The sequence below is a fragment of the Dipodomys ordii genome, unplaced genomic scaffold, assembly GCF_000151885.1.
Source record: "Dipodomys ordii isolate 6190 unplaced genomic scaffold, Dord_2.0 Scaffold110, whole genome shotgun sequence".
Classification (NCBI taxonomy): domain Eukaryota; kingdom Metazoa; phylum Chordata; class Mammalia; order Rodentia; family Heteromyidae; genus Dipodomys; species Dipodomys ordii.
This window is the reverse complement of record NW_012267326.1, coordinates 3,637,311-3,651,603: the sequence shown is the minus strand read 5'-3', so window position 1 is coordinate 3,651,603 and position 14,293 is coordinate 3,637,311. Positions and strand designations below refer to the sequence as shown.

Genomic DNA, 14,293 nt, shown 5'->3' with positions numbered 1-14,293 from the left:
GACAAAAAAAATCAAAGAGAAACTAAACTAAATATCCAACAAATGAATGTTCCCTTCACACCATACATGCAATCTTGAAAGTCATACTCTCCATTTAGTTATTGACACAAGCACATCTGTGTTTCTATACTCACATTATAAAGCCAAATAAAATACACATATAGTACAATCTAATTATTATTTTATGTGAATGCATTTTTTTCTTTTAGAATTTTTAGTCAAAAACCTCCTTTTTAAAAATATGTATGAAGGAATTTATCTTGAACAACTTACAACAAAATGTTAACATTTTTTATGAGTTAGAATAATAAGTATTCTTCTGGTCTATGTTTTCCAACAGTTCTAATAGCGTAATTAGAAACAATATATTTAGAGTTTTTTAAAAATTTGATGCTCAGTATTCACACTATTAATTTTAAGGACCTTTCATGAGTGTATATGTGTGTGTATGTGTGTGTGTATCTGAGCCTACATAGTCACATATATACATCTATTAATATGTATATACACACATTCATTCGTGTGTACATATATCTACATGTGCACATATGTGCAGACATGCATGCATTCATATGAACATATCTATACACATATTTATATGTACATATTAAAATGAATATGCATATGTGCATATATTTTTATGTGTACATATATTTGAATATATATGAGCATTGGGATGTAATCCACCATACCTCTTGCATGCTAGACCGGTGCATTGCTGAGCTATACCCCCAGACCTTGGATGGGTGGTTATAATGATTTCAAGGTGAGATCCTTAATCCTGAACATATTCTCCATGTTTTTGTGAGCAATACAGAAAATGGTTTTTTTAAACTATGTTCATGTAAACTTTCTATGATTCAATAACAAAAACGTGGTATATAAAATGTGATTTTGAAAATTCCTTTCTCCTCTGAGGCTGACACCAGCAGGTGTTTTGGAATGCACAGAAACTGAATGAAGAAATGCAGTGAGCTGTATGCAAATAATTTAGAAATAGGGGGCAAAGGAAACAGATAGGGAGAGCTCTGAGTGTGCTTTATAAGTCCTATCTAACTTTGAGCAGAAAGTGAATACAAGTATTTGATTAACGAGAAGATGGAAAAGACAATTTGGACTTCAGCTTATTTTTGAAGCAAATAATTGATTTTAAAACAACAACAACACCTGTCAACACAATCTGGATGTAGGTACAGTTGGGTGGGCAGGAAGGTGGGCACAAGGCATCTCTTGCAGGCATAATTCAAATGCAATCCAAACATTCTGGCAGCCTGAATGTAGCAATGTGATCATTAGCCAGAATAGCATAACACCCTGATCTTACTTCCTCTTTCACCCCTGCTGTGTAAGGTTCCCAAATATGCTTTAAAAACCAGTGATTCTGCAACTCAGGAACATGTCTATGTGGGTTCTATGCCTTAACATTTTTGTCATGCCCCTCTGAAGACTTTCTCCGACAGCTGTGCCTGCCTGCTAGGTAGCAGGATGTCTAGTAGTAATGTCTAGTAGTGCTTCATTAGTTGCTAAAAGCTTGTTGGCATGGAATACAATCAAGACAAAAATTTCTGTGGCCAATTGCTCAATTCCAAAGAATGGAGGTAAATAAGATGCTTCTCATCTTACTGAGTACAGGCGAGATGTGAATGCAGTACCTATGTGGCCTAAACCTTGGGAATCCGACCACATATTGCAGTAATCACAGCAGTAGGATGAAAGCACCAACTGCGTATTAACATGGCCAGGTAAAGCTTTCAGAAATACTGGACCACTGCCTATAGGACCTAGAGAGAAAAGTGGAGCCTATGTAAATTTTTCTCCTTGGTAGACTAATATTCTCTAGACATGATAAGAATCTTAAGAAAACAGTATGCTGATTTGGGGGCTCTGATGATACCATTTACTCTGCTGATCCATCAATTCCATCTATCATCAATCTATCATCTATCTTTCTATCTGTCTGTCTATCTATCTGTCTGTCTGTCTGTCTGTCTATCTATGTCAGTATCAGGGCTTGAACTCAGGGGCTTACACTGTTACTGTCATTTACTTCTTTCCCACAGTCTCACAGAATTCTTTGCCCAGGCCAGCTTTGAACTGTGATCTCAGACTCTTGAGAAGCTAGGATTACAGACAAGAGCCACCAGTACTCAACCTGACCTATCTATTTGATTATCAGTTTGAGGCAAAACAAGGTTAATGGTTCATGGAAGACCCAAAGGTGCCAATGGAGATCTTGAGGCTCCTGGAAACTAGTTATTAATACAAACCCTCTTGGCATCCTTTGGAATCTTTTCTTTGGAAGGTTTATCTAATGTCTGTAATTGTGGGACACTGAAAAGAAATAGCACCCCTGAGTTATTGCAATCATCCTAGTGCTTTGACATGTTCCAACATGCACCTGTGGTGCAGGTACCACCTCTGGTGAAATGCTATTTACTGAGGAACTCTTTATTTAATGGGCCAAAAGGAATTTCTCTCAAAGTCTAAACTTTGTGTATTGGTCCACAACAATTACTCAGGAGCTATTAGCTCAGATAGCTGCTGGGACACAACCAAGTATTAAGCTTTTTCTTTATAAAGTATTAAGCTTTTTCTTTATAAAGTGTGTAAAATGTTTATTGTGTCCATTCTTCAGCTAAAGCTCTCAGTTCAGTTTGGTTTGCTTTTATGACTGTTTATTTCAGCCACCTTGAATATATGACTGACATTAGGCTTATTGGAATTGCTGTTGTTGCAATTTCTATGTTGTAAACACCTGCTGTGAAGCTCTGGGTGTTCTTCAGATTTTCTGGAATCCTAACTTTATCTTTTTTGTGTGGTCCTTCTTGTTTGGATTGGAAAGGGCATGAATGGAGCAGCCCTTTTAAGTAGAAGTATTCTTTATTTTGTGTATATGTGAATTTTCAGCTATACGCTGAAAGAAAATGATAGAAATGCAAGTAGAAAAAGGTATATCCAGTCAAAAATATAGCTTATTCCTTCCTGTTCTTCCAAGTTGAATTGATCTCTTAGATACATATGACTTCACGGGTCATACACCACTGATTCCATATAACTTAAGCTTGAGAGATTTATGCTAATTCATCTCACCTCTAAATAATGGTGGAGAGTTTCCAAAAGTAGTGAATGAGGGATATACTAAAGATTAAGACAAAAAGTAGACAGGCAAATAAAAGCACACACACACACACACACACACACACACACACACAGAGGTAAATAGATTCTTTAAGTAATCAAAACAAAGAAACTGGTTCTTTCCTGGGTCCTAGTTAAGGGTTTTGAATACCTCATCAGGGGAAGTGGCACTGTGGCTCAAGTGGTAGAGTACTAGCCTTGAGCTGAAGAGCTGAGGGACAGTGCTAGGGTCAAGCCCCACAATTGCCAAAAAACAAAAACAAAAACAAAACAAACAAACAAACAAACAAACAAAAACCTTTGACTACCTCATCAAGAATTATGGTTAACAAAAAAATTGGCTAACAATTTGAAGGTTACTAGCTTTTTTTTCTTGCAAAGTGGACATAAACAATCTGAGACAATATTGCCAGTTGTTTCTCCTGCTATGTCAAAATTGCTTTTCTTGTCTAGAATTATTCTCCACGTCCACCTTTGAGTGCCTCTTCACAAGTCCTAGTTAAAGAATATTACTGCCCAGTATATTCCAAACTTACAAAGGGGAGACACAAATGGGTGACCTAGAAAATCACATACCCCTCAAGAGTGGTCTAATCAAACCAGCTGATCTGACTGGGGCCTTCCTCCCAGTAATGTTCACCTTCAAGAAAATTTGAGAAACACCAATTGCTCTTATACCTTCCTTTGATAAAAATATAAATAGCAAAAGAACAAGGTGGCTGCAAAATTCTGGAGCCAACTCTTGAATTTTGAGTAGGTAGCCTTTATATAGCTTTAACTAATTAATTTGTTCATTTGTTTATTTGTGTGCTGGTTTTAAGGCTTGAACTCAGGGCCTAGGCACACACTATCCCTGAGGATTTTTACTCAAGTCTCACACTTTACCACTTGAACCAAAGCTCTACTTCTGGCTTTTTGCTGGCTAATTAGACCTAAGAGTCTCATGGACTTTACAGACTTCTCTGGCTTTGAACCATGATCTCCAGATCTCAGTCTCCTTAGCAGCTAGGATTATAGGCATTAGCCACTACTGCCCCAGTAGATAAAGCTTTTTTAAAAAAAAAACTTATGGAAGATTTATGTATTCTGACAACTAACATATCAGGTAGAAATCTCGATAGTAGGAACTCATCCCTGGCCACAATAAATTTCAATGGTAGAGATTCCCTCCCCAAATACTACCAAGACAATCAGATTGTTTTAAAATTTTTTCTTTGTGATGGTAATGGGCACGAGCCCAAGAGTGCCTCTCACTCTTGGTTATTCAAGGCTGCTACTCTGTCCTTTGAGCCACAGATCCACGTTCAGCTTTTTGCAAGTTAATTGGAAGCAGAGTCTTGCCAACTATTTTGCCAAGCCAGCTAATTCTCGATTCTCAGGTTCCTGAGTAGCTATGATTACAGGTATGAACTAGTGTCTAGAATGTCTTACTTTTTTATATATATTTGTGTTGTAAAAATACTGAACAGGGGAGTTACAGTTACGTTGGTAAGGTATTGAGTACATTTCTTATCGAACATTGTTACCTCCTCCTTTGTTTTTCTCCTACCACCCCCCCCAAGTTGTAAAGTTTGTTTTCAACATAGTGTCTTGTACATCTCATTGTTACAATAGGTCAACCTGTATCCTTATACATGTCTTACATTTTTACAGAAAAATAGATTTAAATGTCAGTATTGCAAAATAACTTGGAGCATGTCTAGAAGTTTAATGTAGTAGTGGTATACATGAGGTATAAGATTTAATTTCTAAAACTACTCACAACTCCTTTTATAAATATTTAGATACAGTTTGGATGCTTAAGGGAGAAAGGATAATTACAAGTCATGTTTTTCTATATACTTCCAAATGTTTGTGTCTCAAGAGATTGCTATGAAATCATGTAATAAGACACCTGGTATGAATATAAATTGATTAAGAACAAATTCAATTTAAGAAATAAATAATATCATTTCTATTTGTGAGTACTTAACAGATGCTAGGCTTCTCTTTCTATGTATTTATATACATCATTTCTTCTTTCTTTATAGCAATCCTGCAAGCAATTATGGGTAGTAATTTTTGTAGGGTATTGCTGGGAATTGAACACAGGATCTCATGAATGTGAGGCAAGTGTTCTGCAATGAAGCTACATTCCTAACCTTTGAGTTTTGTGTTTGTTTGTTTATTTTGTCCATCGTGGGGCTTGAACTCTGGGCCTGGACACTGTCCCTGAGCTCTTCAGCTCAAGGCAAGCACTCTACCACTTGAGCTACAGTGCCACTTCCAGTTTTCTGGTCGTTTTACTAGAGATAAGAGTCTCACAGACTTTCCTACCCAGGCTGGCTTTGAACTATGATCCTCAAATCTCAACCTCTTAGCAGCTAGGATTACAAGCATGAGCCACCAGCACCCAGCTACCTATGAGTTTTTAATAGAACAGGAAGAGGTTTCTAAGAGGTATTACCTATTTGCACAATGTCGCGTAGAATTTCAGGAACTGGGTCCTAAATCAGTCTAAATAGCCTGTTGGTCTACATATGCACAATCTAAATCATGCAATCTGTCCTCAGAACTAGACCATTTAGGAGACTAAAAATAAAAGAATACTATTGATCATTACAAGAAACCAGATATGAGCTGTGTCTGGCCTACGTTGGGAAGTGGAGTTTGAGTCACCCTAGAGTGAACAGAACTAGTTTGTTTATGCATCAGGCAAAGTAAGCATATGAAGAGGAACTGGGGAGTTAAATAAGAGCACAGAAATCATGCTTTACATGATTTCTACTTAAATCCTGGCTCTGTTCATGCATGCCTTTGAATTCTGGTTCCCACCTTTACTCCCAGTGCATCCGTACCTAGATTCAGAATCAAATATCACACATATCTTATTTAAAGTAAGGTGATTTAATGGGGAAGGAGTTACATAAATCTCGAAGTTAGGGGCTGGGGTTATGGGCCAACTATGAAGTATGAACACTTCCAGATCATCTTTTGCAGTCAATTAGATTTTATTATCATACATGAGAGAATCTTCCTCAAGTTAAAATGAGGGCAGATTATATTTGGAAGCCAGATGAATTTTGAAGAAAGTTGCTTTTTGAGTTGCTCCTAAAACATGGTGCTGAAAGAAAGGAGCCACCAACATCCTCACCTTTCCATAGCTCTCGTTGCCTACTCTGCTAGAGTTATTAAGACTGCTGATTTTCTGTTTCAATACCAAACATTATTTTTGTTTTCATGTGGGTGCTGGAACTTGAACTCAGGGTCTTACACTCTCACTTGGTTTATTCATCCAAGGCTAACATTCTTCCATTTGAGCCATACCTCCACTTCCAGCTTTCTGCTGATTACTTGGAGATAAGAGTCTCATGGATTTACCTGCCCACAGCTGGTTTTGAAACTTGACCTTTAAAATCTCAGACTACTTTGGTGGGGGGGGGAGGATTGGGTGGGGGAGAGGGGGAGGATGGGAAGGGATGGGAAGGGGAAACAAAGGAAGAGTCTACAATGCTTGATAAGAAATGTACTCATTATCTTGCCCATGTAATTGTAACCCCTCTGCACAGTATTTTCACAATAAAAAATAAATAAAAAGTTAAAAAAATCTCAGACTACTGAGTAGTAAGAATTACTGGCATGAGCCAGTAGTGTACAGTTTCATCGCAAAACTTCAGAGAGAAGCCCAAAGAAGTATACTTTTCTCCATACTTTGTCCTTTGAAGATATGATATGACATATCATAATTTATTTTCCCCAATCAGACCAGACAGCTAACAAATGACAGCCCTAGGCCAAATCTAGCTTATTGTTTGTTTATTATATTACACACAACCTAAGAGGTGGGAAAGGGTTTCCTGTGTTTGAAAAATCATCAAAAGCAAATTTCATTGACTCTAAGTTTTATTGGAACACAGCCATGCTTATGTGCTTTCCATGGATGCCTTTATGCTTGAATAACAGAGCTGAGAATTTGCTACTGAGGTTGTCTGGCTCCCAAAGCCTAAAATACAGTCTTGCCCTTCATTGAAAAGAAGCATGCCAGGTGATAATGACTCCTACCTGTAATCTTAGCTACTCAGGAGACTAAGATCTAAGGATCTAGCTTCAAAGCCAGCCCAGGTACAAATATCTATGAGACTCTTGAATTTTCAATTAGCCAGAAAAGAGATGGAAGTGGAGTTCTGTCTCAAGTCTTAGAGAACCAGCCATGAGTGAAAGAAACACAAGTATGAAACCTGGTGTTTAAGATCTAGTACCAGCATGTGTGTGTGTGTGTGTGTCACACACACACACACACACAGATTTTTCCATTCTTGATCTAAGCACAATTCAGAAATGTTAGCCTGAATTATTCCATACCATTTTGCCTTTTTGAGATAATTGCTTAACTCTAAATTGCACTGAATGGCTTTAACTGAGCTCTGTTTAGAAGCTATCAAAGATGTATGAAATTCAGAAAAAATACTCCAAGATTTCAAGTACCCTTTTAAATAGAGAAATACTGTGCACCATAATTTCCTGTATTTGATATGATCAGGGTAATCTTTGAAAAAATTAATTATGATATAATTTGTGTAGTTTACTCTTCAGTTTACTTGTTTGCCTGTTCATGTGTGCCCCAAAAGTTTGCAAATCATTATTAATTTTATCTTCCATCCCTTAGATAACCTTTACTACCTTAAAGAGAAATGAATATAATAAAACCCAAAAGACAGCACTAAAATCTAGACTTTGAGGAACATATATTTATTCAAAGCTTAGAGCAGAAATCAGATAAGCACAAGTCTCTTTGGATGTATTAGAAGTTTGGAAGTTTTGCTATCTTGACTTATGGGAAAAACCTGGGAGCTGATCTGAGATTTTGTGCTCAAGGCTGGTGCTTTAACCTTACTTGAGCCATACCTGTATTTCTGGCTTTTTGGTGGTTAATTGGAAATAAATGTCTCATGAACTTTCCTGCCTGAGTTGCTCCAGGATTCTCAGCTCTCAGCCTCTTGAGTAACTAGGATTAGTGACATGAGGCACTAAGTACCCACCTAGAAGCTTTTTTCAGCCTTTGTTCCTTATATTTGCTGCAAAAGGATCACTTACTTTAAAACAGGCAATTTCTTCCCACTCAATTTCACTCAAGAGCATCAGTCTTCCAGAGGCTCAGAGTTATAATCCTATCCAGTTGGTAGGGTGCACTTGGTAGGATCATAATTCCAGCCCAGCATGGGCAGAAAAATCAATGGAAAAAAATGGGGCATGGTGGTATATGCCTGTCATTGCAGTACTGTGGAACCTAAAATAGGAACATCAAATTCCAGGCATATGCCTGGGCAGGAAGCAAAACACTGTCTCAGAAACACCACGCATATTCAGATAGTGGCTCATGCCTATATTCCTGTCTATGTAGAATGCTGAGACCCAGAGAATCACAGTTCAAGTCAAGCCATACAGAAAAGTCTGTGAGACTCTATCTCTAAAGTAATTTTTGGTTAAATTTATAAATCAAAATTAGGTTTTATTCTCTTGCTCTTCTTTTCTAGCTCTCTCTGCTCTCTCTCTCTGCTCTAGCTCTTTCCTCTAGCTCTTTCCTCTCTCTTTCCTCTCTTTCCCAGCCACGTGGAGTGCCAACCTTGCCTGGTCCCAGCAGGTCTACTGAATAAACCTACCTCTTACCTGAATACCACGTGAGTGCTACTGTTCTTACCCCTCTCTCTGCTCTTTTCTAGCTCTTTCCTCTCTCTTTCCTCTCTTTCCCAGCTCTCTCTCATTCCCAGGCCTTTCCCAGCCACGTGGAGTGCCAACCTTGCCTGGTCCCAGCAGGTCTACTGAATAAATCTACCCCTTACCTGAAAAAAAAATTAGGTTTTATTTTTGTCTTTATTTCATTTTTCTAGTTAATTTTTATATTTCACAAGAATATTAATCTGTGATATACTGAAAACAATAAAACTGGTACTTCCCTATTAATAATTTGAGACATACTTTGCATATTGAAAATATATATGACATGTATGACAAGATGTAAATTCTTGTTATACATATAATAATACATATATTCCTGATAGTTATATATATATATATATCATCTATATCTACATCTATATATCCTTTTTCATAATGAGTGTATAATACACTTTTTCCAAGGAATATCATTGTGTATACATTACCATTTTATTTTAATCAAAAGCTGTGATTTTTGCCAGATCCGTGGCTTATCAAATGACTATACTTAGCCAGAGAGAGTCATTTTATTTTATTTTTCCTTGAGTTTAAGCAACTTTTAAATAGAAAATGCTATCATGTACAGCAATAGCATCACAACAACATTTCATTGAAATGACTAAATCATTTCAGGACCATAATTTAAGTGGAGGAAAACAGAAGTCCTACAGAAATGTGTAGATGGAGTTGCTGTGCAACCAAATAGAAATGTCAGGATCTTCTTCCACTTAAGATGCAAGAACCAGTGCACTGAGGCACAAGGAAAGAATTTGATTTACAATTTGAAGGCAAAGCAGCAGTAAAATAATTGAAAGCTGGAAAAGCAATCTCACTGTTGCCAAATTGCTTTCCAGCACGCATGCTCTATTGTAGGATGGAATTCGGATACTTACACTGAGTTTGTGCATAGTCCCATCCCCTGTGAATATCCCATCCGAGCAGATTAGGACTATTTCTCTGCTGTAATCAGCACAAATAGAACATCCAAATTGCCCAGCATTGGATTACACCTACAGCCTTACTAACAGAAAATGTTTTGTTTTGTTGATTTTTTTTGTAAGTGCAGAGGTGTTAAACTGGTGACTGACAAGACAGACTATTCTTGGTCCCTAAATGGTTAAACCGTGTTTCTCTTTCAAATCAGATTTGAGTTGGTGGGAAAAAGACATGTGAAAAAATATTACAAACTATAACGGACTAGGAGAATATTTGTTTTCAGTAATTAGTGACTACAGTTACAAGGATAATTTTTTTGTGATGGAGATATGATGAGTTATCAGTCTTGGGTTACTTTCTTTCCCATAAAGTATTTTAAGCAAATAACAGCCATTATGCCTGAAGTAATGTTATCTGCAAATTAATCTTATGGACACATTGATAAAACACTTGCACTGTCAAACCCTTGCTTAGCTAGTTCTTTGAGTCATACAAATACTTTGTGCATTTCTGTATAAGCTCAGAAAGTTGGAGATGAAATGTGGTGTGTGTGTGTGTGTGTGTGTGTGTGTGTGTGTGTGTTCCATTTCTGGGGCTTGAACTCAGGGCCCTAGCATCTTTGCTTGGCTTTTTTTCTGCTCCAATCTAACATTCTACCACTTGAGCCACACATCCCCTTTCTTGTGTGTCATGTTTTGCCAGTGGAAGCCCATTTTTTTTAACCTTACCCAAGGGTAAAAGTCTAAACATTCAAAATATCTTTATATTCAAGCATCTGAAGCATCTTTAGAAAATACATTAGAAAATACTTCTGATTGACTTATAAGAAACAGAAACCTGATAGATTCAATTGGATTATTGTTTCATTTGAGCCTTGGATACACTAGAAGCTAGAATCAAGAGTATGATGCTTTCTAAAGATAAAGGGAGAAACATAAAAATAGTGGAAAGGAAACAAGATTATTTATATTAGGTGGAACATATTTTTGTTGGTGTTTATTTGTTTTTGTTTTTCTGTATTAGTTCTGGGGCTTAAAATCATAGCCTAGGCGCTGTTTCTTAGCTTTGTTGCTCAAAGCTAGTGCTGTACTGCTTGAGCCATACCTCCACTTCTGTTTGTTTGGGGGGTTTTTTGGTAATAATTGAAGATAAGAGATTCACAGACTTCCCTGCTCAGGTTGGCTTTAATCCTCAGATTCCAGCCTCAGGTAGTTAGGTTTCCAAGCAACAAATACTGGCACCTGGTTTTTGTCATGAAGTTTTGCAAAAAGAGTGAAACTATTGTTATATAACTCTATTTTCTCAATTTCTAGAAAGCTGAAAATAAAATGTGTGACATATTTGCAGAAATTTGTAGAAGCTGATGGTGGACATTAACTCATTCATTTGACCTCTAACATTGTCTTACATTTTATTGCTTTCTTTGACACTGTATATTTTCTCTTTGTGTCTTGTATATTGTAAGAAACCTCCAATCTTTTGCTAATGTTGCAAGATGATTTCACTTAATAGGTGTTTATTTTTGCTGTTGTCTATGTTTTGTAAGACTTAGGTTCTAGACCTTATACGGCTGGGAGAAAATGTGTTTAATTTAAACTATCATTGAACATTCCTTGAGAAGGATCTGTGGCTAAGTATATCTCTAGAGGTTTCAATACACCCAATTTTCACACCTTGTTTGAAACAGATAAATATTGTATTGAGTGTTAGACAAATAGATGGGTCTGCCTTCAGGTAGGGCATCTGACAAAACATGGGCATATTAAAACTACAGTATCTGATGATTATGCTATATGAGAGAGGCTCGATGGAATTGATATTTCTGTTCCTCACCTCAGGCATTTAAAATTGCATTTTATTTTGTGGTATTTATGGGCTTGGTTTTTTTGGGTCCAGTCATGGGGCCTGAACTCTGGGCCTGGGCGCTGTCCCTCAGCTCTCCAGCTTAGGGCTAGCGCTGTACCACTTGAGCCACAGTGTCACTTCCAGCTTTTTTCTTTTTGCTTATGTGGTACAAAAAGGGCCTCAGGCATACAAGGCAAGTGCTCTACCACTGAGCCACCTTCCCAACCCCTGTTGGACCCAACAGATGGACCCATTGCAACAATGAGATGTACAAGATGTAATGTCGAAAAATGAACTTTACAACTTTGGTGGGGGGGGGTGGCAGGTGAGGGGGGTGAGATGGGAGGGCAGGGATGGTAAGGGGAAACAAAGGAGGAGGCAACAATGCTTGATAAGAAATGAACTCATTACCTTGCTCATGTAATTGTAACCACTCTGTATGGTATTTTCACAATAAAAAAAACTTATTATTAAAAAAAGAAATACACATCCCACATGGAGGCCATATCTAACAATTTTTCAGTTTTATTTAATTTTACTTAATATTGGAGTGGCAAGACCTTTTTATGTTTTCAAGCTGGTAAGAATTAATTTTTAGTTTTGTTTTTTTCATATAGTTAAAACAAATCTAGGATTGTAACAGTGGGTATTTTGGAGACAAGAATGCCTAAGGACACAAAATTTGATTTTTTTTAACCAGTCCTGGGACTTGAACTCAGGGCCCAGGCACTGTCCCTGAGCTTCTTTTGCTCAAGTCTAGCACTCTACCACTTGGACCATAGCATAATTCTGGCTTTTTCTGTGTATTTGGTACTGAGGAATTGAACCCCAGGGCCTCATGCATGCTAGGCAAGCACTCTGTCACTAAGCCACATTCCCAGTCCCACATAATTTGATTTTTGTGTGTGTGTTTGTATGCTGGTATTGGGCTTGAGCTCAGAGCTTGGGCACTGTTCCTTAGCATTTTGCTCAAGGCTAGCAGTCTACCACTTGAGCCACAGCTCCATTTTCAGCTTTTTGCAGGTTAATTGGAGATAAGAGTCTTACAAACTTTCTTTTCAAACCACAATCCTTATATCTCAGCCTCTTGAATAGCTACCAATGCCCAGTCATAATTTGATTTTTGTAAGGCAGTATTGTATCATAATTTACATTTCAAGCTGGGCACCTGTGACTCATGCCTGTAATCCTAGCTACTCGGGAGGCTGAGATCTGAGGATTACCGTTCAAAGCCAGCCTGGGCAAGGAAAGTCCTTGAGACTCTTATCTCCAATTATCCACCAGAAAACTGGAAGTGGCGCTGTGGCTCAAGTGGTAGAGCACTAGCCTTGGGCTGAAGAGCTCAGAGACAGCGCCTAGACCCAGAGTTCAAGCCCCATGATGACAAAAAAACAATTACATTTCAGAGGATATGCTGTTAGTAAGACTGCCTAGGACCTAGGTATAATTATTTAGTGTCCACGTACGTTTGTGTCCTCATTTATAAATGGGTTTGCTGCTGGTATTTTCTTCAGAGATTTAATGAACTGATAAGTCTAACATTCTTGAATCAGTAATCACAAGCCATGTTTTCAATAAAGCATTATTACAGCATTGCCTAATCTATATCTGTGAATAGCTTGTCCAGTTGAAATGCTCCTTTCACCTCTCCCTTCTCCTCCCTTGCAGGTGGCCCCTGCCATTAAAGAGAGGATGATGAAGAAGGGAAGCCTCATGCTGGGCTACCAGCCCCACAAAGGAAAGGTCAACTTCTTCCGCCAGGTGCTGATCAACCCTCAAGTGAGCCGGGAAGACATGGACTTCCTCCTGGATGAGATAGACCTTCTAGGAAGAGATATGTAGCCATGGCTTCTGTTCCCCAGAAGTATGGACCCTGTTCTGGGGAGGGTGACAGTCCAAGGCATCTGGAGATAGTAGATATAGTTCTTCTGATGACTAATAGGAAATATTCCAAGTTCCCACACAGAAAACATGAACGTTAAGAAAATATCCTGTTCAGAGCTCTTTTGATGCATGGACACTATTGTTGCTAGAAAAGAGAAAAAAATGTGTGTGTGTGTGTGTGTGTATATATATATACACACATATATATGTAGGGTTTTTTTTCTCTCAGTTGGTCTGGGGACAGCCTTCAGAAAAATATAGTAAGACCCATGCAGATCCTGGATTATAAATCTGTACCACTCTTTAAAGAACCAATAAATGAAAAGTTTAAATCAGCACCAGATTACTTGTTAAAAATCCAGACCAACTGAATTAAAAACTCTGGGGTGAAGGCCCAGTATTCTGTGTTTTAACAAACCCTCCAGGTGATTCTGATACATAGCAAAATCTGAGAATTTCTGGTTTAAAGAAAACCTTGCCTTGATTAAATAACTAATCTGACATTTCCCCACCAAAAGGAGATCTGGTATTTTAGTAGACCCCAAGACACTGAAAAATACAACTGTGGCATTTATAGTACAAATTTTTTAAGGTCATCAGTAGCATATCAAAATTATTTTTAAAAGAGATATTTACTTTATAAAGGCTAAATATGTATTTTCTAAAGTTAAAAATAATCATTATCTATTGCAATTTATCTAGTTAGAGAAGAGGATAAAAAATCAAACATTGCAATGTGACCTTCTTGATTAATGAGCAGTAGTTCTGATTCATTTCCTAAAATGACTTGCATCAA

The 14,293-nt window shown here is 37.6% G+C and overlaps 1 protein-coding gene across 1 annotated transcript in view; it reads left to right on the top strand.

Annotated features, from left to right (window-relative positions):
- Nucleotides 1–13,475, top strand: part of Gadl1 (glutamate decarboxylase-like 1) — a 212,531-nt gene extending 199,056 nt beyond the window's left edge. The window contains exon 15 of the mRNA XM_013028478.1: nt 13,282–13,475. Coding sequence (XP_012883932.1) covers nt 13,282–13,455 — 174 coding nt within the window. The 3' untranslated portion in view covers nt 13,456–13,475. The remainder of the gene's footprint in view (nt 1–13,281) is intronic.
- Nucleotides 13,476–14,293: the final 818 nt, after the last annotated feature.